Genomic DNA, 21,200 nt, shown 5'->3' with positions numbered 1-21,200 from the left:
AACTTCTCGACCACTCGAACATGTTGCTTGAGTGCAGTCTCAGTGTTAACGGTTCAGACAAATCTCGCGATATCTCTCCCTAGCAACTCAATTGTTATCCTTAGATACCATAGTCTCGCAAGCGCAAAGCGCACCAAACATCGAAAAGGTGAGCCTCTCTTCCTCTTTGGCTACAGTGTTTTTTAAAACACATTTGGTAAGTAGGTTTCACACAGCGTGTTTTGTATCGTTTAGTGTTAAAATGTGTGTGAAACTTACATTACACCGGTTTAAACGAGCTCCTTCTTTCTGCTCCTGTCAGTCATTTTCAGTTGTGCGGCTAAAGTTTATTAAGTCAGCGGGCCCGTTTGGTTTGAAACATGGCAGCACCATTTGCCAGGAAAGAAAATACTATGTAGTACTGCTGACGTTAATTACATAACGATTTTTTATTTTATTTTATTTTGGTGTTATTTATGAAAATGAAAACAACAAGCACCAAAAGACTGCAAATATTTGGCCAGAAAGGTGTAGCCTGAAGTTTTAGCTTATTACCCAGTTTGATTCTTCTACTCCATTCCCCTCCTACTTATAAACTACAAGAAATTACTTAAATAGAAGCTTCTAACAAAGTGAAGTAGGCAAAAAGAGCGCAAAAAGCAGCACATCATGTCACGATCTAAAGCAGGGGTGTCCAACTCCAGTCCTCAAGAAACAGCTGAGAAACAAAGTCATTGACATCTGTCAGCCTGGAACGGGTTACAAAGGAATTTCTAAGGCTTTGGGATTCACGGTGAGAGCATTATTCACAAATGAAGAAAACAATGATAAACCTTCCCAGAAGTGGCCCGTCTACCAAAATTACGCAAAAATGCTGCTGAGGTCTCATCTCACATTTGCAAAAAAAAAAAAACATCTTGATGATTCCCAAGTGTTTGTGGAAAATGTTCCGTGGACTGACGAGCCTTTTGGAAGGTTTGAGTCCTGTTACATCTGGCGTAAAACTAACACAGCATTTCATAAAAAGAGCATCATACCAACAGTCAGACATGATGGTGGTAGTATCATGTCTGCGGCTGCTTTGCTGCTTCAGGAGCTGGACGACTTGCTATAAATGATGGAACCATGAATTTTGCATTCTACCAGAAAGTCCTTTAGGAGAATGTTGACCATCAGTTTGTTATGCAGCAGGACAAAGTGTTGTACTCAATACCTGGACTGTATATATGTATAAATAAATTTATTATATACATTGGTTACCTGGAACATTTAAATATTACAAATATGGGGGGTAAATAAGAAATCAGGAAGGGGGCAAATACCTTTTCACACCAGTGTATGTTGTTATGTTCCACAATAATTTGTATTCGTTACTCTTAGATTGCCATTCACATGCAGTCACCTGATGAAAGCCAGGTCTGGGGCCCTGGCCAGTCCCTATGGGGCCTGATCGCTGAACATGTTTCTGAGTCAGAGCTGCCAAAGATCTACACCGCACTGGGCCATTCCTTGGTAGATGTGTACACGGACATGCACACTGAGGTGAGAGAAGTTTTATAACTCCAGTGTTTGATGTCTTCTGTCTGCATACAGTACCACAACACCTGGTTTGTAAGTTGGAAGGTCCCTCTTCACAGTCAGCAGATTGTTTCATCATTCATATGGTTTTATTTCTTTGAGGAATTCACGCTGGGTCTGTTTCTAGCAGGATTTAACAAAAGTACTACCACAACTTCTGCAAGAATTTCCTTTTGGGCAGAAGCAAATCAAAAAATTGCTCAGCTAAGCATTCCTAGCCAAACAATTTAAGGACTCTGGTTTAAGGCTATGTAAGTAGGTTCGTTTTGCTGCATATATTCATTACTTACAATTCCCAGACTCCATAATAAAAGTGAAATGTGGGTTAGCTGGCACGGCGCCACAATGAGATCCAAATGTGAGCCAGACAGACTTCAATATTTATTCCAGAGCAGCTAAACTCTCAGACCTACAGGGACTTGAAATGGCTCACAACTCATTAAACAAGCACATTTAAAATCAAGACTGAGGTGAAAATGTTCATTAAAAGAGGAAAAGTTTTGAGAAGAGTCAAAGTGAAACATGTCAGGGAAGAAACTGTGACTTCCTGATACTCATTAATAAAAAAAACTGTGAAGAACTGAGAAATGTAATTATATATTCATTCAAATTGAAATATCTTATTCCAGCTTTCATACTGTGGCTTGATGTGATACAACCACTGAACCAAAGCTGTGGTAAAACATATTTCTATTGTCTGTCCTTTTTTCTTTCTCAAATAATGAATTCTTAAAAAACACTTTTTTTTCTAATAAGTGCATCTGGCTCTGTGGACATTTTTGCCTCAGACATGTAGACCCCTGATTAGAGACAGCAGTGCACTCCGTGAGATGGATAAAACCTGTGTCAAATCAACTCGTGGATCCATCCACTGTGGCGACGCTTGGGAAATAAGGGATCAGTCAAATGTACCTTCCCAAAAAAAGTGCAAAGTCAGGGCATCATATGTCTTCTTTTTCCCTAAAAAGCAACCAAACACCTCAATAAAGAAAATATAAAGAAAAATAAAGAACTGTAAAAAAAATAATTTCTAATGTATCTATGATCAGCTGACTAAAGAAATAAGTGAAAGCTGAAACACTCAAATGACAGACCTCAGACAGACAGTCGTGCTTCTGCACTTAAGATCAAGTTTGTAGGCTTTCTTTTCACCACCTTCTGAGGAACAGAAATTTCTCGTGCTTGGCTGTTTATTGTCTGGACTCCTCCAGTTTCTGAGGTGTAACTGAGCAAGACAGTGAAGCCAAACACCTTGCAGTGGCAGCATTTGGTGTGTGTTAATGAATGAATGAGAAACACTGCACATGCTTTGTAGAGCCTCTGAGGTTAAAAGCCACTACTAAATGCAGACCATTTACTCTTTACCAGCTTCTTTCTTCTGCTTGTTTAGTACTAAAATCTTTCCATGTGTTGGTCAGCCCTCCTTCCCATGCCGTGCCCCAATGGTTCAGTCACTGCTCACACAAAAAAAAGAAAGAAAAGGAAACCACCTGGATGTGGTTTAACTCGGCTCTAGAGGCCTGCCATGTAGATTCTCACCACGTATAATATTTGTAGCAGTTTCTATGTGAAATCCACACGACAACTGTACGGCATGCAGGTACTCCTTCTCACTACTGCAAAATAATTCAGCATATGCACAACCCCACACACACTATATACACACAGAAAGAAGCTCAGTAAGCTGAGTCACTCAGGGGGTCGGTATAACAGGGTTAAAGAGGCTAATCCTCAACTGTTGATAAGACTGTTAGCTACATATAATTTGACTCGACTGTGTGTATGTGTGCGTCAGCTTTGATTGTGCGCCTGTACCCTTGCACGTGTATGTGTGTGTGACTTTGAGTATTGCTCTGATATTTCTTCATCTACAGTTCAGTGTGTCTGACTCTAAAGCCTCCAGGTGGAATAACAGACTTGAGGCTAAAAGCTCTGAGAATTTTTCAAGAAAAATAGAGCAGAGAGGGCCTTATCTGACTGTCACACGAGTGCATTCAGGTTTTGATTCAGTCGTTACATTTACTTTAGGATGGATCACTTTCATTTTTCTCTCCACGGCTCTCTGTATGTCTTTTCTTTCTCCTTTCTGTCTATGTTTCTCTTGCAGCCACATAATGCCTTCCATTCCTCAGTGAGCCACTGTGAAAAGTAATAGCAGATCTGCAGGTGTCTCCTCCATTCCTCAGCGCTGCCATTCCTCCCTCCATCAAGGCCCTCATTGTCTAAGGCGGCAGGATCAGAGAAAATATTAGACTCTCCCTATAAGGCCTGATCTCTCCCTAACTCTCACTTTCACTCTGTTTTTCTCTCTTTAAGCTGAATGAAATCCATCCCCAAAGTTAAATATTTTCAAAAACCCAATTTAAGTAGTTCAGCAAAACTGAAACGTTTCACCGGTGTTTCCTTGAAATAGCATTTGGATGAGATTGGCTTACTGCTGAGGAAAAAGGGAAAAACATCCAGGGACAACTCATTAGCCAGTGAGCCATGAATCCTTTAATATAAACACCTCAACACCTAAAGGCACATGGCGGAACCTAGTGTGTTTGTATGTGTTCACCATGATAGGGTGTAAATGCTGGCGTTACGAGGGGATGTGCACACACACACACATACACATGCAAAGACCAGAAGTGCTATGTTTAATATCCTTCTTTTGAAGTAAAGTCTTTGCAACATGACAGAAATGATTGGCAAGCAACAGGTGTCGAGGTGCTAATGGGATCCAGACTTCACTGAGGCATGAGCATTCACACGCGCTACAAAGAATAAAAAGGTTCTTGGCCTCAAAATGAACAGAGGTGTTTGTCTAATTTTCAGCCCAAGACATATAGTAGCCAGTGTGGTGTGAAAGCATGCTAACGGTGTATGTCGTTTTCAGATTTATATTGATTTTTTTTCTCTCCTTTGTCCCTGTGGATGTAGAAGTTGTATTTCTTCCTGTTCCAAGAAGCCTGTCAACTGTGCACAACAGTTTACAGTAAACAAGCTCTTCTTGCATCAGTGACAGCCAAGAAAATGTCTGCTCCTTGTAGTATTTAGTATTTGCACTGTCAGTGGAAATATTTATCTGTCCCTCAGTTTAGCAGATTCGTTTTTCAGTGTAGAACTTCTGAGTCACTGTAAGGGAAACTACTTGTATCCTTACATTGAGTAAATACTACTAGATTACCTTTAAAATAACTAGCAGGATATTTTTTGTATTTGTTAACCACTGCTTTCAATCTTAATAGTTCTATGAATACAAACGCTTTGCTGTCATTTTCATATGAATCAGTATAGAATTATGGGTTACTCTTCTCGCAGTTTATCTTTTTCACACATTGTTTTCATATTGCTGACCTGAAATAACTGTTATTGTTAAAATAATTGCCTTCCAATCATCTTTAGGCAGGAAGCTTGCCAACAAAGTCAGTATCTGGAGCATACTCCATGTGGACTCAACTAATAACCAGCCCATTTACAAATCTGTGGATAAATTGTGTGTATGAATATTTCATGCTTAAATATGATTTATCAGTATTATCCTACCTGAATTTGACCTAAGAACAAATTAAGGTAATTTAAACACAAGTCTTTAAAATTACTACTACAACTACAACTACTACTACTACTAATAATAATAATAACAACAATAATAATAATAATAATTACAATAGCTTTCATTAAAAATGAGGATTTTTCACTTGGATTTTTTTCCCTCCACATGTTTTTTTTTTTTTTTGGTGGTCTTTTTCATTTCAACTTTCATGTCCAACCTTTTTTGAATTCTGCCACTTGTGAGCCTCTGTTATTTCAGTTTTCTCCTGCTTTCCAGCCTATTAGCTATGCAGGCTTCTGTCTTACATCATTGCCATCACTTTCTCTGCTTCACCTCTAGGCGGGCGTGGGTGTGTTGCAGTATGCAGATTGTAACCAGATTGCACAAACCTGTTGTTTCAAAATGAAATTGATTTACTAACTTGTGCACAGTGGTAACAAAATAGGCCGATGGGCATTTAATAATTCTCATGGTAATTTTCCCTGCACACTTGTATTTTGCACCAATTACATTTCCATGTAGATATGTGTAAATGTGGGACTTTTTAAACACTTGTCTCACTGTGGTACCTTTTGCAGGCAGAGATGTGGCACAAGATGTGGCAGGAGAACCAGCGAAGTGGAAAGCACGGCGGTGGGGCGGGGACCCCGCTCCCACGTCTGCAGGGTGCCCCTCTAGTTGACCCCCCTGCTGTGAAAGAGCTTTTGAGAGCTGAGGTCAAGATGTTACTACAGACTCTCGGAGAGAAAGCCAGCAGGGCAGGAAGGTAGGTGTAACATCTCACATACTCAGATCAACACTGCTGGACATGCTTAATGAACTAGTTATGTCGCTTTCATTCATCAGTCTCTGCTACAGCCTTGAAATGCACTTCAAAGTTTGGAGAATAACTTGATTTGTTATCTTGATAATATCACCATCTATCCACTCTAACTAGAGCCTGTCCCATCTATCATAGGGTGAGATGTGAGGGTACACCCTGGTCAGGTCACCAGTCTGTCCCAGGACTAAGTGACAATACACTGAACATTTTCTTAAGAAATTAAAACCTTTATTAGTTTTTTTTTTTTTTATCCTGACTTTTTATGCCCATTTTATACATTTCTTTCTTTCCCCTGATCATTCATGTCTTTTCTTTATTCACCAGCCATTAGGTGGGCTGATCAGATGAGTTAAGACCATGGTCTCACACGTTTTACGTCATTTCTCCCTCCTGACAAAAAGTACCATAAAATGCTATTTTGTGCTCCCATGTCGGTTACAAATGGCATGGGAAAGCAGAAGGACAAAGGTTTTTGGAGACGGGAACTGGTGTGGGAATTGAGGAACAATAGGACAATTATAGGAGCGAGACACAGTGATAGATGACTGCAAACACTAGACTCGCACTCAGTGCAAGCTCTGTCGAATTGCAGATATGTTTTACTTTAAATGGGAGCCAAATACTCATCTTCAAAATCTTGTGAAAAGTTAGTATAGAATTGCAACAACTTTGAAGGAAAAGAAAGGCTGATTGAGATCCAGTGAAGGGCTCTCAGGGAGACAGCTTTGAGGCTTAGTACTCTATATCTGCTTTATATGTCATCAGGGAGTTATAAGCTTCTCAAGAAGTAGTACTAAAACTTCCTAATTCCTGTTTTTTCATCTTTTTTTAAAAAGTTTTACAGCTAATCGTACAATGCAGGTCAGAGATAAGCTTGTAACAACTGGCAATTTAATGACATGCATTAAAATACTCTGGAGAATGTCATAAAACCATTGGCAGAGCAATATTGGTTACCAGCACTGCCCTGCATTCTCACATTAAGACATAATGCCTTTGTGAGGAGGTGTGTGTGAGAGACTGAGACTATGTATGTTTAAGGTAGCAACTACCCCAGCAACTTGCAGTTTGCAGCCAGGAATGCTGCCGCATGACTTCTCTGGTTTTGCTGAGGCCTTTTAGGACATAAGATGGATTGCACTCCGCTTTGTGGCTTACCATTTATTGCCTGTCAATTTGTGCAGGCTGTTGTAGGCTGGAGGCAGCTTTTTATTCTGTGGGTTTCTGTGGACCTTTAAAAAGTCGTGAAAAGCCAATAATCAGAAATTTAGGCTTTAAATTGGACTTGATGAAAGGATTAAGAAGTTTACTTTAAATAAGTGGTGTGGTAATTAAAAAAGAACCATAAAGACACCTGAAGAAAGACACCAGCAGGCCTGCCCTGTTTATAGTATAAGTATCACCAAAGTCCAACCTGATTGCCACCCAGTCTGCACTAACAGCGCAGACTGAGTGGCAATCAGGTTGTCCTTTTTTTTGTCTTTTTAAATATAGTTATTTGCGTTTGGGCTATTTGTGGGTATAAATTATGGGTTGATCTAATATTTTTTGTTTGTTTGTTTTTATTAATCATGTCTTTCAAATAGTAAAAATGCCATAAATACTGACATTTCCCAAACCCAAAGAAATAAATGTTAGAAAAGTCCTTATTTTGTGTGTTTAGTAGTTAAAATTGCACCATGGAAATGTTTTATCACCTCTTTGCTGTCGATGTGTGATTGGCACACAGTTGACATATACAAGAAGTTGGTATTTGATTAGACTACGCTATATTGTCAAAGTACTGGGCCACCTACACATTTAACCTACAGGAGCTTTTATGACAACCAGTTGTTAATCCAAAGACATTAATATGGCTTTGGTCTCCCTGTTGCTGCTGTAACACCTTCCACTCTTCTGAGAAGGTTTTCAATGAGATTTTGGAATGTGTCTGTTTTTGCCATTTATCCAGAAAAGTACTGTTCAACACAGCCTGGTTCAGTCTTGGTTCCAGTTCATCCTAAAGGTGCTTGTTAGGATTGAGGTCAGGGCTCTGTGCAGGCCAGTCAAGTTCTTCCACACAAAACGCATCCAACCATGGATGTTACTTTGTGCACTGGAGCATGCAGGGGCAGAAAATGGCCTTTCCCAAACTGTTAAAGCTGGAAGCATAGAATTGTCCAAGATGTCTGAAGCATTAAAAATTTCCTTTACTGGAACTAAGGGCCTCAGCACAGCTCCAGAAAAACAACCCAATTAAAGATGTATTAAACCCACTCCTTCTCCATCAAACTTTACAGTCAGGCAGGTAAAGTTTTTTTTGGCATTACATGCTGCCTGATAGAAATGTGTGATTTCACCACTTCACAGAACACTTTTCCACTGCTCTCAAGCTCAGTGGCCGCATCCTTCACACCACTCCATTTCAATGCTAACATTGTGCTTGGTAATGTAAAGCCTAGAAACCAGTGCCATGAGGCTTCCAGCACACCGTTTGTGTGCTTCCAGCACATGTTAGATCCAGCACACTGTGCTGATGTTAGATCCAGAGGAGGTTCAGAGCTCTGCAGTTACAGAGTCAGCAGGCTCTGGCGACTTTTACCCACTATGCACCTCAGCACTCAGCGACCCCGCTCTGCAACTTTACATGGTCATTCACTTCATGGGCGAGTTGCTGTGGCTCCTTAACGCTTCCACTTTGCTGTAATACCACTTACAGTTGATGGTGGAAAATCTAGGAGGGAAGATATTTTACAAACTGACTAACTGTTGCAGTGGTGACATCCTATTACAGCACCATGCTCGAATTCATTCATCTATTTGTTGAGAAATATTTCAGTCTTGATCAAAGTTAACCAGCAGACCAGCACTGCCCTCCGCTGACTGGCTGTTTTTTTATTTTTTTTATTTAAGACTTCTTTCTCCACAGTCTCCTGCGGAATCTAGTTCGTGGATCAAAAAAAATATAAAATGTTACACTGGTGCGTGTTATGACAGCTCAGTTGACAGGGATTTATTTTGAAGCAATCTTAAAAGGATTTTTTTCTACAGATGGTAGCAAGGCCTGATGTTTAAGCTGACAATCCAATATCCATAAGGCTACAGGTCTGATGCCCAGAACAGCACAGTGTCTTATTAACGTGTCACTGAGCAAGACACAAACTGAAGCCTCGCTCACTTGCAAAACACAAGTCAGTGTAAAGTGCTCTAGTTTGGATGTAAACTAGAGATTCAGACCAAGAAACGAAGCCTGTTGTTATTGGCTGGGAGGGAATAGTGCCAAAAAAAGGCATTCGTGCCACACAGACTGTGCCAGCGCAAATCACCTTTTCTCTTTGAAGTTGGCTTCTGTGTAGTTGTTGACCTTGATGCATGGTACTGTGTGTGTGATCCAGGTCTTTGATGGTTCAATTAGGCTAAGTCCCAAGTGCATATCGGCTGAATGGCTTTCAGGAATAAGCCTAACACACACTTCTCGCTGATACCACTTTCACTGTAGAGCTCGACAACCATCTGTTTAATTTAATATGCTCTGTTGGCGTTAAAATTGAGAATCCATACATCAAGGTGTGGACCTCTCATACAAAGTATTTGTACCTTTAAAAATAAAAAAAAAAGGTTTACTAGACATTTACCTGACACGACTGGTTTCAGCAATAGTTGCTGACGCAGTCGGTGCTGCATTTTTCTGTGTTTTCAGTAATTCAGTAAAGCTATTTGGCAATTAGATTTCAAAGACCCATCGTAGCAGAACAGCGTCCCACCAGTGACAGGAAGTAGGGCAGGACCCCCTGGAGGGTGGTGATCGTGAAGATGAAGATGAAGACTTGGATGGCGCCCTGAGTGACTAGGGTGCTGTGGAGATGGGGAAGAAGTGGGTTGCGTGAATGAAAGTCTGAAAGAGAGAATGACAGAAGAGCACTGAGGTTTAAATTAAACAGATTGGAAGCTGATTGGGTTGAAGCTGACAGGCAAGAAGATGATTGGACTAGAACAGTGATGTCAGCATTGAGTTTTGAGAGCCTGTGAAAGTGGGACTGATACAAAGAATAGACTGGCAGGCAAAAACCACCGGTGCAGATGAGTGCTTACAGATCTTTCTTACTGAACTTATGTTTATGCTTCATTATATTCTTAACACCAAACAGCACATTCTACCACAACTTTTCTCACTTTTCCAACCAGTATTACTGCAGTGTAGCTGTCATGCCGCTGAAATCATTAGCAGATCAAATGAAAAAGTGCAAAGCGCTCGGATACAGTTTCAGCCTCTTTTAGGCAATGCAAAGGATTAAAGCACTGTGGAAAACTGCAGAAAAGCAAAAGCTCAATCTGTGGCTCTTTTGTATTAGAGATGTTGAGGAGCTCCTGCATCAGTACAAACCTGAGACTCTAAACTACGCCCTCGGCCACCGAGACAGATGTTACACTAATTGCACCAACCCTGAAGATACTGACAGTGGAAGCAGGTTAGCAAGAGCCCAGGCTTGCTTAATTTACTGAGATTATGCAGAACTTGATAAAGTCTTGCAATCTTCTGTCTTCAATTCCAACCTGTCCCTCTTTAGGCCAGACTCCCGCTGTTCAGTCCAGTCCAGAGCTGAAGATGAGATCGAAGCAGTGAGAGGAAAGCTTAATGTCACCGAGATAGACCAAGTGGTTGATCGACTCAGGTGAGTTTGAGCCATGTTAAGGATTTTAAAAGCCTTAAAAACATTTTTGTTAAGTATTTGAATCAACTTTGAACTGGGTCATTTGTACCAAAGGGAATATTATCATCTGAATGTACAGATCTGCACTACTTTCAGACTTTTATTTGTTAAGTTTTTAAATCCCTCAGCTTTTCTGTTTGTGGGTCATTTGAAGTGTTCACATGTGGTTGTTGTTTGAAGCTGCAGCCGTCTTATGTTCACCATACTTCGCACCAAATAGCAGATAGATGGACTTAGTGACAGTCTGTTAAAGCTAAGAAGCTGAGGGCAAGGCATCAAAACCTGAAACTTGAGGCTGGAAACAACGCTGAATGTTGCTGGGTATCTGTGGTATGTGTAAGTAAGCAACATTGATGTCACACGTTCTCAAAGTTAGAGAGCTAAAAGAAAAACAAAACAACAGAAAATATTTTAATGCTTGTGAAATGATTTTTTAAAAAGAGGCTCAGTGCTTGCTGTGAATCCACAAAGTCTGCCCTTCAGGGTCAAATGATTTGAATTTATTTACAAATCCGGCAGTATCGCCCTAATACATCCAGATTTTAATAAGCAAATACATTATCACACCTTCCTTTAAAGAACCTTTATTATTGTACTTAAAACACTTGCAGTGTTGTCATTCATTACTTTTTTGTATCAATATAACATATTGTTATTTGGATTGTGCTGTTCGGAGAAAGCACCGGTTGTATCGATCAGTCTTCTGTGAAATCAAACCAGTCTGTATGCTCTGTTTGTTTATAAAATCTTTTTCCGTACCCCCTTATATATGACCCTGTAGTGCACCATCTATACACACCCAACTTAGTGGAATAACGTAAGGGCATACATGCGGTCCAAACTGGGAAAGAGCACAGTTCACACTGGTACAATAGTTAAAGAATGAACTCCTGTCCTGGTTTTTGTAATACAGTCTAGCGGCGACACATCTTGCATATAATTTTTTTTTGTGACTGACTCATTCATATTTGGTCTTTGTAACTCTGAAAGTCAGAGTTTCTCTGAGCCCTCTCATTTTCCCCTTAATTTCCCCCTCAGCCTTCCTCTGTGGCTTTTGTCATTGCCCTGCCTCCTTCACGCTCCATCCCTCCGTTTCTTCCTTCACCCCTCGCTCTGAGGCCCACGGGGCAAAGCAGTCGCTGGAGCTACCTTAGAAAAACGCCTCCCTCCCTCTCTCTCTTTCTCCCATTTCCTGCCTAGACCAGAACAAAAGGCCCCATTGTCAATAAATGGATCCCAGACCCGACTAGAGCCAGCAGAAGATTCTTTTTCATTTGAAAGAAGTGAATAAAATCTACTACGGTTATGTAACCGGAGAAGGGCAAAGATAGGGAGGGAAAAGAAAAATAGGACACTGTTTCCTCTGTACCGTATGAAAACTGCAGAGGATAAAGTCTGAGCAATGCACCTATTCTGTTGTCGCTGCCTGTGTTTTCCATCCTATTGAAACTGATATTTATCTGTCAGTCTGTCTGTCTATCCATCCATGCAGAGCTCTCCTAATAGGGGAATGTGAAGAACTGACCAGACTGGTGAAGCATATAAAGGTAAGAAGATCAGGATGGAGCAGCCACCTATCAAATGAATGCTTACTCAACCTTTTTTTTTTGTTAGTTGCCAGTGCAACACTAATGAAAATCCTACAGTTATTTACAGGTGACTACACCAAAACAGCTGTGAATTTTACACATCAAAACAATCCATGAATTATGAGCATCGCGAAGGACTGTGAGGCCTGAATAATATGTGCTTTATCAATATGTAGCATAATCTGTAGAGTAGGGTTTTTCTTCAGGTGTAATTTTTCCTCTTAAGCCCCAAAACAGAGTTTACCTTCATCCAAAGTTTCTTCAGCTACAGAGAAAGAATCTACATACAAAATAGCATTTTTAGCATTTAGCATTTTTCGAGCTTGAGTTGTTTGATGCATGTTCATCGTTTCCATTACACTGACTTCCTCGTGCGTCAGCATATTTTTAGCCTGAAAGACAAAAGATATGTTTTTCCCTCTTAGTTTCAGTCCCTTAGGCAGTCCTGCTAATTCTCTTTTTGGCGGTGAAGCCCAGCCAAGGCGAACATTTTCACAAATCAACATGCATGCACGCTCACAAAAGCCTGCAAAGCCTCAGTCTGAACTTGTATTTTCCATTTTTCCAGCCAAGAGTAAGATCAATCTCCTCCCAATCAATCAAATGGCATATAAAGACATTTTCACACACACACAGACTCGACTTAACTACACATGTACGTTATCACAGAAACAGAGTGAGTTTAGCCAGATGTAGGACTTTTCTGCTGCCCAGATGTGGAAGTTATCTCTCTGTATACTCCTTTTGTGTCTGACCATCTACAAGTGTTACAGTGCCAACAGCTTCTCTTGGAAATATTAGAAACCTAAGCAAAGAACAGACACTCAAGTTCACTGCATGTTTCCAAGGACCCAGCAGTGGATGAAGTGTTGTTGTGCCTGAAGCGCGAACAGCTTCTTAAATTACTTAAACGCTTTTGTGAGGCGAAGATGCCATTAAAAAGATAAACAAAGTGGGAAAGGTACACAATGTTGAAACCCTCATTGAGCTTTTTATTGTTGACAAAGTAAAACCCCGTGTAGGAGAGTGAAGATAAAGAGGGAACGTGACCCAAGCATGTGTTAGCTTTAAAAGCCTGACGGTGGGAAGTTAATTGTAACCACTTTTCTTTATCTGTCTTAGATCTCATTTAAAAGAGATTGCAATCAGTGCCAGTAAGGAAATTGTTTCCTTAAGCAAGTGTCTGCTGTCTGATGTGCGATTGGCATGAACTCACCGTGCATGTTCAGTCACAGATGTGGGGACGATACTCTACACTGGCCTCAGGATCTTCTGTGTGACTTGTTAGATTATTAACAATTCTACAATCTCACCACATCTGAGGTGGTCATAAAAGAATCGACAGCGAAGATTTAGAAGTAGTTCAGAGACTTGTGTATATTTTTCTTTAAATCACCAATTCTCTTTCTGTGTGTTTTTCAAGGGGAATTCAGATTCTGCTCCAAATTGGAAGACGTTATGGAGAGGCAGAGCTAAGCAGGAAAACATTTGAATGTTCAAGTCACAGTTTTAGATCATAATTGTTAACCTCTGTTTTGTTCCAAGGGCTGCTTTTAATTTCTACATTTTTTGGGGGGCTTTTTCTTGTTTACGTAATCAACCACATGTTCTAAATGCTACGCCTGTCAGCCAGTAAACTTTTTACCACGCACAGCTGAGGTTTCTATTGATTTAGAGTTATTCAGTGCAGTTAAATTATATTGTTTTTAAAACAGCTATTAAACAAAGGCATATCAGGCATATAGGGATTGTTACAGTATGAGCTAATTGCTTTTTTAGTGCTGAATGTAGCGGCCAATCATAAAATGGTCCTAAACACAGTCATAATGACCCATTTTCTCTTAGCAGGAGGAAGAGATAGTGACTTGGGCCAGCACCAAACAAACAACTCTTAATGACAGTAGTTAGGAGGAACTCACACATGTATACACACACCTCTACTGATCCTTGTTTGAGTGTACTAAGTATAAAACACTCGAGCTGTGAAAAATATGTAAAAAAAAACCATCCTTACTCTGAAGTAAAGACCGCGCTGTCAGCACAGGTTTACACACAATTTTACATAATCTGTTAATAAGTGAACTTTTTCTTTTTAAACCTGAGGAATGGACACTAACTGGTAATTAGGAATCATCATCATGACTCTCTTCACAGCTTTATTACTTATTAGGTCACTGATCTCTTCCATCACAGTCTGACTTTGGCTACACTTTGAGCTTTACACAAAGTTACTGAAACTTATTTGTTCATAATAAATAAAGGAGTACGCCTCAGTGGAGCCTCTGATATGTAGTCTAAACATCGCAGTCAGCTTTAATTCACTGCTGTCAGAGGACTGGAGTCTGATTTATATGATTTTTATTTAAACTGATGGACTAATCTTTGTTTGTGCTATCAGAAGTGCTGCTGGCTTTTAACTTACATTTTATTTTACTTTATTTTATTCATGTTTTTTCTATTGAATTTCTAGCAGCCCTGCTCTAACTCAAAGCTGCCTTACACCCCACCCTACACACCTGGCTTCTAAAATCAAAATAATATAGTCCCATCTCAGAGATAAACGAGCACATCACAGTGCAACAGCTAGAGTATTATTACTTCTGTATGGTGATGCATTTCTGACAATACTGACTTTATAAAAGTTATACTGTGTAAAATGTGATTAAAAATGACCTTAATATGTCATCCTAAAAACATCTAAACTATGCAGTTCTGGTTAAACTGGTGTAGCTTCTCCACCAAATGCTACAGTCCGGCCAGAGCCTCATAGATATGCAAGACAAGAATTCCTTCACAAATGGTGTTGCAGTTGCTGCAGGATAGTTATTTAACTGTATAATAACATAGGTGCTGAACAGACTTGCTTTTATATAGGATTATAACCAGAATAAAACCAGTTGAGTTGAGCCCACCATTGCAAAAAGAAAGGTGGCACTGGAGTTGAGCTCATCAGTCCAAACTGACTGAAATTGAATGCGATGTATTGTCAATCTGTCTGCATTTATAAAAATGACAGCTTCACCAATTTGTAAGAGAGTTACTCCACTCAATCTGAGTCAGCCAACGCTTGCTTGTAGAAAGGTTGTCAAAGGTGCAATGGGCTTGCTGTTGAAAGCGTTCACTACAACTTCTTGTTTTTGCCAAACGAGAAGAAAATTCAGTGCATTCACCAGGCGACAACCAGTTTTTCGTAGTCACAAGGAAGTTGCTGGCCTATATTTACTCTAGTGTGACTGAGACTTGATAAAACCAACTTATATAAGGTGTTCCATCAGGATGCTGAAAGTATTTTTTTTTTTTTACTGCTTGACCAGCTTGATCAAGCATGACAGAGCCATCTTAGAGAACCACCACCTCAGGTTATGAAAAGATGGCTGTCATACCGCTTTGAGCTGGATTTTGTAGAAGGATTAAGCTGCCGAGGAAGTTGCCGTAAATGTGCGTCGTGCAGAGGCGGATTTGGGTTCTCATGTATCAGATTAATCACTAAAACATACAGCCTTTCCTAAAATACCACCAAGTCTGCACTGTGGTAATGTGTTCAAACCCCACACGGACCACACAGGCTATTTTTGGAGTGCGTGCGCTTTAGAGTTGTTTTAGATTTCAGTCACTTCTCTGTCAGTGGCACCACACATACTTTGTCTGTCGCTCTGAAAGACAATACTGGAAGGTTTGGGTTTGAATCTCACTGGGAGAACAGGGCAGAGTATGTGCTTTATCTGTCAGTCTCCAGGCCTGTGGGTTTATGTGGGTATGTCTGTGTTTGTGCATGTGCGCACGCGTGCATGTGTGTTTGTGTAATAGTCTGCGGTGTCTATAAAGACTCTTAGTATTTGTGTTGCTGTAAAATGAGAAGGAGGCTGTGCCAGTCTCTGGTAACAAACACATGCACATTTAGACACGTTTTGCAGTCAGGTCTTTGGTTTTGTGAGTTTCAGACACACACACACAAACACACAGAGCACTATGGTTTTCATTTGCTATGGATATCGATGTTTGAAGCCAAATTATGATGGAACACTGCTGCTCAATCATTTAGCGGTTACACACATACACACATTCCTTTCCTTCTCCACCCGCTGTTAGTTTTATCCTCTTCCCTGTTCCTTTGCTATTTCCAAAGCCTCATCTTAAGCATGTTTAATACATTTATATCCTATTTTTCCAGTGTGTCCTAGTTTGGTGCCACAGCATTATGCTAAACGCTGCTGCAATGAGGAGTAGAACTGCACAGTTAACATGAGCTCTCAAGTTTCTCTTTTCTCCTGTGCTTTGTGTTTCTTGCAGGCAAACATTAAACAAAAGTGTCACAGCGGACTTCATAAATCTGAACCTTCACTTGCAGGTTAAGTCACATTTTTGGCATTTGCTGCCATCTGCTGGCAAAATATTTTGTCCAACACGCGTTACATGTCTTTATTTGAGTTTACAATTGGAAACTGATTCCAAGACATATTTATGAATGTAAAAGTGAGCTATGCAGGGTCTGTCTTCTGCTGATTAACAGGTAGTTCATGAGTACAAGGAGGCATTCAGGGATTAGTTAGGATTGACAGGGACTTACATTAATGTTTGTAATTAATAATCACAATATCTCAAAATAGTTTTAATCATATTTGAGACCATTTCATATCTCATATATGTTCTGTTTGTATATTTGCAGACCTGAGAGAACTTAGAGGAGCTATACAAGTGGATTTGGAGCTCAGCCCCGTTCTGTTCTCACCTTCGTCCCCTTTGCCTGCAAAGAAAGGTTTCAGGTTAGTATGCATTATTATTATTGACAGCTATGTAATTAATATTAAAATAGCTTGTTTTTCTCTTCTTATTCCATTAAATATTTTGAATGTGAACACGATGACGCTTTTCCTATAACACCATCTCAAAAAATACCTTCAACTGCTTCTTTTTGTTGTCATTGTGAATGAAAATTCCCTTAATTCATGAACTTCTGCTTCCTTTTCCACAGACTGACAGCAGCACAAAGCTCAGAGAGTCTGAAAACGTTATCTCCTCCATCAGTCCTAAGACCGCATCCACCTCCTCCTCTGTCCCCTCCTACACCCAGGCCTCCAGCTAGACCCTGTCTCTCTAAGATGTCAACATCCAGGACTCACGGTCAGCATAGAGTCACATCAGCTTTTAATAAGTCAAGCAAAACACCTACCTGCAGCACTGCTGACACATCTGGGCATACACACGGTCTCCTCACCACTGACCACATAATGAGAAGTAATAACCAGTGCGTTTTTTGTCCAGAACAAGACAGTGCTGGTCTTTCCTGCAGGACCCCGGATTCTACGGCTAATTTTGAAGTAAAATCTGAGAGAAACTCACCTCTACACAAAACCCATTTATCAGTAAACTGCAGGATTCACAGCCAAAGCACAGAGTGTGAATGGTCACCGCAGAGGGAGAGAAAGAGCAGTCCTGCGTACAGGCCAAGAAACATCAATATCACCCCGTCACCTGTTCCTGCTCCCAGCAGTCTCTGTAATGCAGGCAGTTGCAGCAACAAAAGTACTGACCAATCTGTGGCAGCGAAATGGAAATCAGGTATTCAAAAAAGGCAGCAGGATAGTAGCTGTGAAGGCAGTTTAGAATCAGCGAGAACACAGTCATATCCTGATAGCAGGAGGAAGATGTCTGAGAATTCAGTCATGTCTGAAACTCGGAGAACTCCTGCACAGACATGGGGAAGGAAGAGCAACGGTGAGACTTCTAGAAATTTAAGTGGAGCCTTCAGGAATGATGGCAAAGAGCAACAAAACCTGGGTGGCCAGTGTGCAACACTTTGCCCCTCTCATCCACTAGCAAAGATTAATGGACATTTTTTTACCTCTTCAAAAAAACCACAAGGGGGAAGCACAAGTCAGCCAAAAGAACCAGCAGAGCCCCAGTTTCTCCAGAAGTTTCATCAGCCAGTGCCTCCTACGAGAGTGCAAACTTAAAGACGACTACTACCTGAGGGTAGTAGTCATCTACCTTCTCTTTTTATTTATTTTATTTCCAAGCTGGATGGATTGACAGTTGCAAAAAATGTTTTACATGGTTTGTAAGGATTCAAAAAATAATAATAACAGAATACAGTATGGTGTCTTGAGCCACTTCTTATTTCTTCATATATATTTAGGTTTGAATGCCCTCTATATTTTCATTTTAAGGTACTTTGCTGGGTGTTTCGGCCATTATCACTAGACACCCTCATCCAAGCAGACCATGCCAGGGTTGATCAGGCCCCGTACTACGGTGTACATTTTAGGACATCGTCAGGTCTCAGGAAAAAAGTTGTCAGGTATCAGTCTCACATGAAAAAATGTCAGGTCTCAGACTCACATGAAAAAATGTCAGGTCTCAGTCTCACATGAAAAAATGTCAGGTCTCAGACTCACATGGAAAAATGTCAGGTCTCAGTCTCACATGAAAAAATGTCAGGTATCAGTCTCACATGAAAAAATGTCAGGTCTCAGAACACGAGCTATCAGACAGAGAGAAAATCGTCCTGCAGGTGGCGCTGTTGTCACGTCCCACCAATGACTGTAGTGACAGCTGCAGTCACGGAGAAACTTGCTTATCTCTGTTCGGGAATAGCAGATAGAGCGTAGGCTCTGAGAGGACGCCCAGGACCAGCGTTTAGGCTTCGAAAACATGACCGAGTGTTTTAACCTGACAGCCTGAGGTGTTCTTGAGTAAACTGGACTACCCGACAGAAGGACCCGAGGCCCCGCTGCACTTTTTCGGTAAGTTAAACGTGTTTGTAAGCTAATTCGTAACTACCGTCCTTAGCTAGCTCCTGAGACCTAGCTAGCTAAGATGTCAGGGTTTGTTTAGCTGTGCAGGTGAATGCATTTACTAAAGAAATCAAGAGAAACAGCCCAGGCTGCTCAGTCACTAATTACTGTTACTGTACTTTTATTACAAGTATTATACTGTAAAAGCAACAGGCGGCACCCTGCTGCAGCTCCTGTGCAGAGCTGAATATTAAATATGTGCAAACAACAGCATGTTTTCAGTCTCTTGCCACATCTGTAAAGACAGTAACAATTTTTTTAAAAGCTTGTACTTCAGTAACTCCTCATTAATCAGGAACTATGGATTAAAGTACTGTAGTGTACTGTAATACTGAAAAAAATGTAAGAGAAGAACTTCAGATCCTGAGTGTTTGAGGACAGAAGAATCAGCTTTATTTCAATTTTGAGGGATAAAATTTATATCTGAGTTTGATGGTTCTGTTCTTTGTGATTACAGGAGCTGCCCTCAGATTCAGACCTCAGCCCCATCGAGTGACAGCAGACAAATCATCCAACATGTTCACATGTTAACTGCAAAATGAACTGATGAAAACAGTACAAAGGTTAAAGTACCACACGTGCTGTAGTGAAAGCTGCAGCTGTTTTATTGATAAAGTTAAAGACAAAAAAGGATTAATCACTCATGTAACTGTGTCACTATATATCAGCATTAACAGGACCTCAGTTTGGTGTTTCACAAAGCTGCTGATCTCAGACCTGCACAGCTTCCGTTTTAAACACTTGATGTACTCAGCTGCATGAAGAGCATATGAGATTTTCTCTAACACAATAAAACCTGATGAAGGTCAAAGGTCATCACTTGTATGTTGAACTATAAACTTGTCATCTGGAATTCATTCACAGTTTTTTGCAGATAGTGTGTTATTTACCATAAAGTGATTCAGAGTTATTCATACCAGAGTAACCAGAGAGGATCACATATTTTTAAATATATAACTTTCTACAGGACTGAATATAATATCTTTATGTAAAAGTCTGGAGCCTCTGGGGAGTATCCGAGTATTTATAACATTACACAAACCAAAGGTCTCATCACAGTGTTGATGAAATGCTGGGTTTATTCATCTCCTGGGGCGGGCCTACGGAGGAGTGCTGAAGATTTCCCTGTGAGGGAGCTGCTGGTGAAGATCATGAGTCCTGCTTGATCAATGCCATGAGCTTCAGTCTTCCTGGTGTTTCTTAAATGATGCCTCTTACAGCGGGTCAACAGAACTTATGGCACAGGACAGCTGTGATGAAAGAAAGGGAAGAAGTTTCTCCAAACCTCTGGACCCAGAAACCCAGCTTGGTCCTGATGGTCTCCCTCACTAGTTTCTCTCCAGGGTGAATGTAGCTGTTGATATAATATGGACTCTATTATTAAATGAAAAGAACAAATTAGACTACACTACTGAAACCTGCTGCTGTTTTTAAAGTCTCCATGTTACCAGGCTGTAGAGGGCTCTGAAGATTTAAACAGTTTTAGATCCATTACACACAGTCTTATGTTAAATTCTCAAAGGACAGCATTATATTTTTGATATTAACAGTAACTCTGGGCCTCTGTAGAGTGTGCAGATGATCTCATCGCTGTCTAAAAATGTATAACAAAACCTAAGGAGTGCTGAATGCTTCAATAACACAGATTATTAGAGTAGCAGGTGTGTAACATCGCTAACTAGCTAGCAACAAGCCTCCAACACAGTGCGTATGCTAGCGGCTAATCTAGCGAACGAATTAACAACAGAGTGATTTTAAAACTATAAGATGATAAGCTGTGTGTTTTTATAACAGTGACATGGTTGTATTTACCTTAATTAAACGAGTCGTCAGTCGCGGTAAACCAGCAAAAAAACTCGAGCAGTCGGGCTACGTAAAAAGTGTAGGGGCACGTGTTTGCGGTCACGTCCAGCAGGTGTGTGGGCGGGAGCGTTACACAGTCGCTCCACCTCAAGTCACTACTCCAAATTTGCAAGATGGCAGCCTCCATCTGAGTCTGAGACCTGACATTTTTTCATGTGAGTCTGAGACCTGACAATTTTTCATGTGAGTCTGAGACCTGACATTTTTTTCATGTGAGACTGATACCTGACATTTTTTCATGTGAGTCTGAGACCTGACATTTTTTCATGTGAGACTGAGACCTGACAACTTTTTTCCTGAGACCTGACGATGTCCTAAAATGTACACCGTACCGGAGTGTGT

General features: G+C 40.5%; 1 protein-coding gene and 1 long non-coding RNA gene across 3 annotated transcripts; one reads left to right on the top strand and one right to left on the bottom strand.

Moving 5' to 3' along the window:
- Positions 1-31: 31 nt before the first annotated feature.
- ccdc24 (coiled-coil domain containing 24) lies at positions 32-18,360 on the top strand. 2 transcript variants are annotated; one of them, XM_085139621.1, is made up of 9 exons: positions 32-148; positions 1,360-1,521; positions 5,677-5,864; positions 10,253-10,369; positions 10,469-10,573; positions 12,105-12,159; positions 16,492-16,549; positions 16,868-16,964; positions 17,174-18,359. In XM_085139621.1, exons 2-9 carry the CDS (start codon positions 1,372-1,374, stop codon positions 18,153-18,155), a joined length of 1,752 nt encoding a protein of 583 aa, XP_084995747.1. In that variant the 5' UTR covers positions 32-148; positions 1,360-1,371; the 3' UTR covers positions 18,156-18,359. The 2 variants fall into 2 exon arrangements, with proteins under 2 accessions (XP_084995747.1, XP_084995748.1); XM_085139622.1 differs by having other exon boundaries at positions 90-196; positions 17,174-18,360.
- Positions 18,361-19,363: 1,003 nt separating this feature from the next.
- LOC146497574 (uncharacterized) lies at positions 19,364-21,194 on the bottom strand. Its single transcript, XR_014870510.1, has 3 exons — positions 21,055-21,194; positions 20,808-20,998; positions 19,364-20,349 (listed from the first exon to the last, which is right to left on the bottom strand). It is a non-coding gene; the product is annotated as an uncharacterized LOC146497574 (long non-coding RNA).
- Between the last annotated feature and the right edge of the window lie 6 nt (positions 21,195-21,200).

The sequence above is a fragment of the Neolamprologus multifasciatus genome, chromosome 18 (genome assembly GCF_963576455.1).
Source record: "Neolamprologus multifasciatus chromosome 18, fNeoMul1.2, whole genome shotgun sequence".
Taxonomy (NCBI): domain Eukaryota; kingdom Metazoa; phylum Chordata; class Actinopteri; order Cichliformes; family Cichlidae; genus Neolamprologus; species Neolamprologus multifasciatus.
This window is presented reverse-complemented; position numbering and strand designations above follow the sequence as displayed.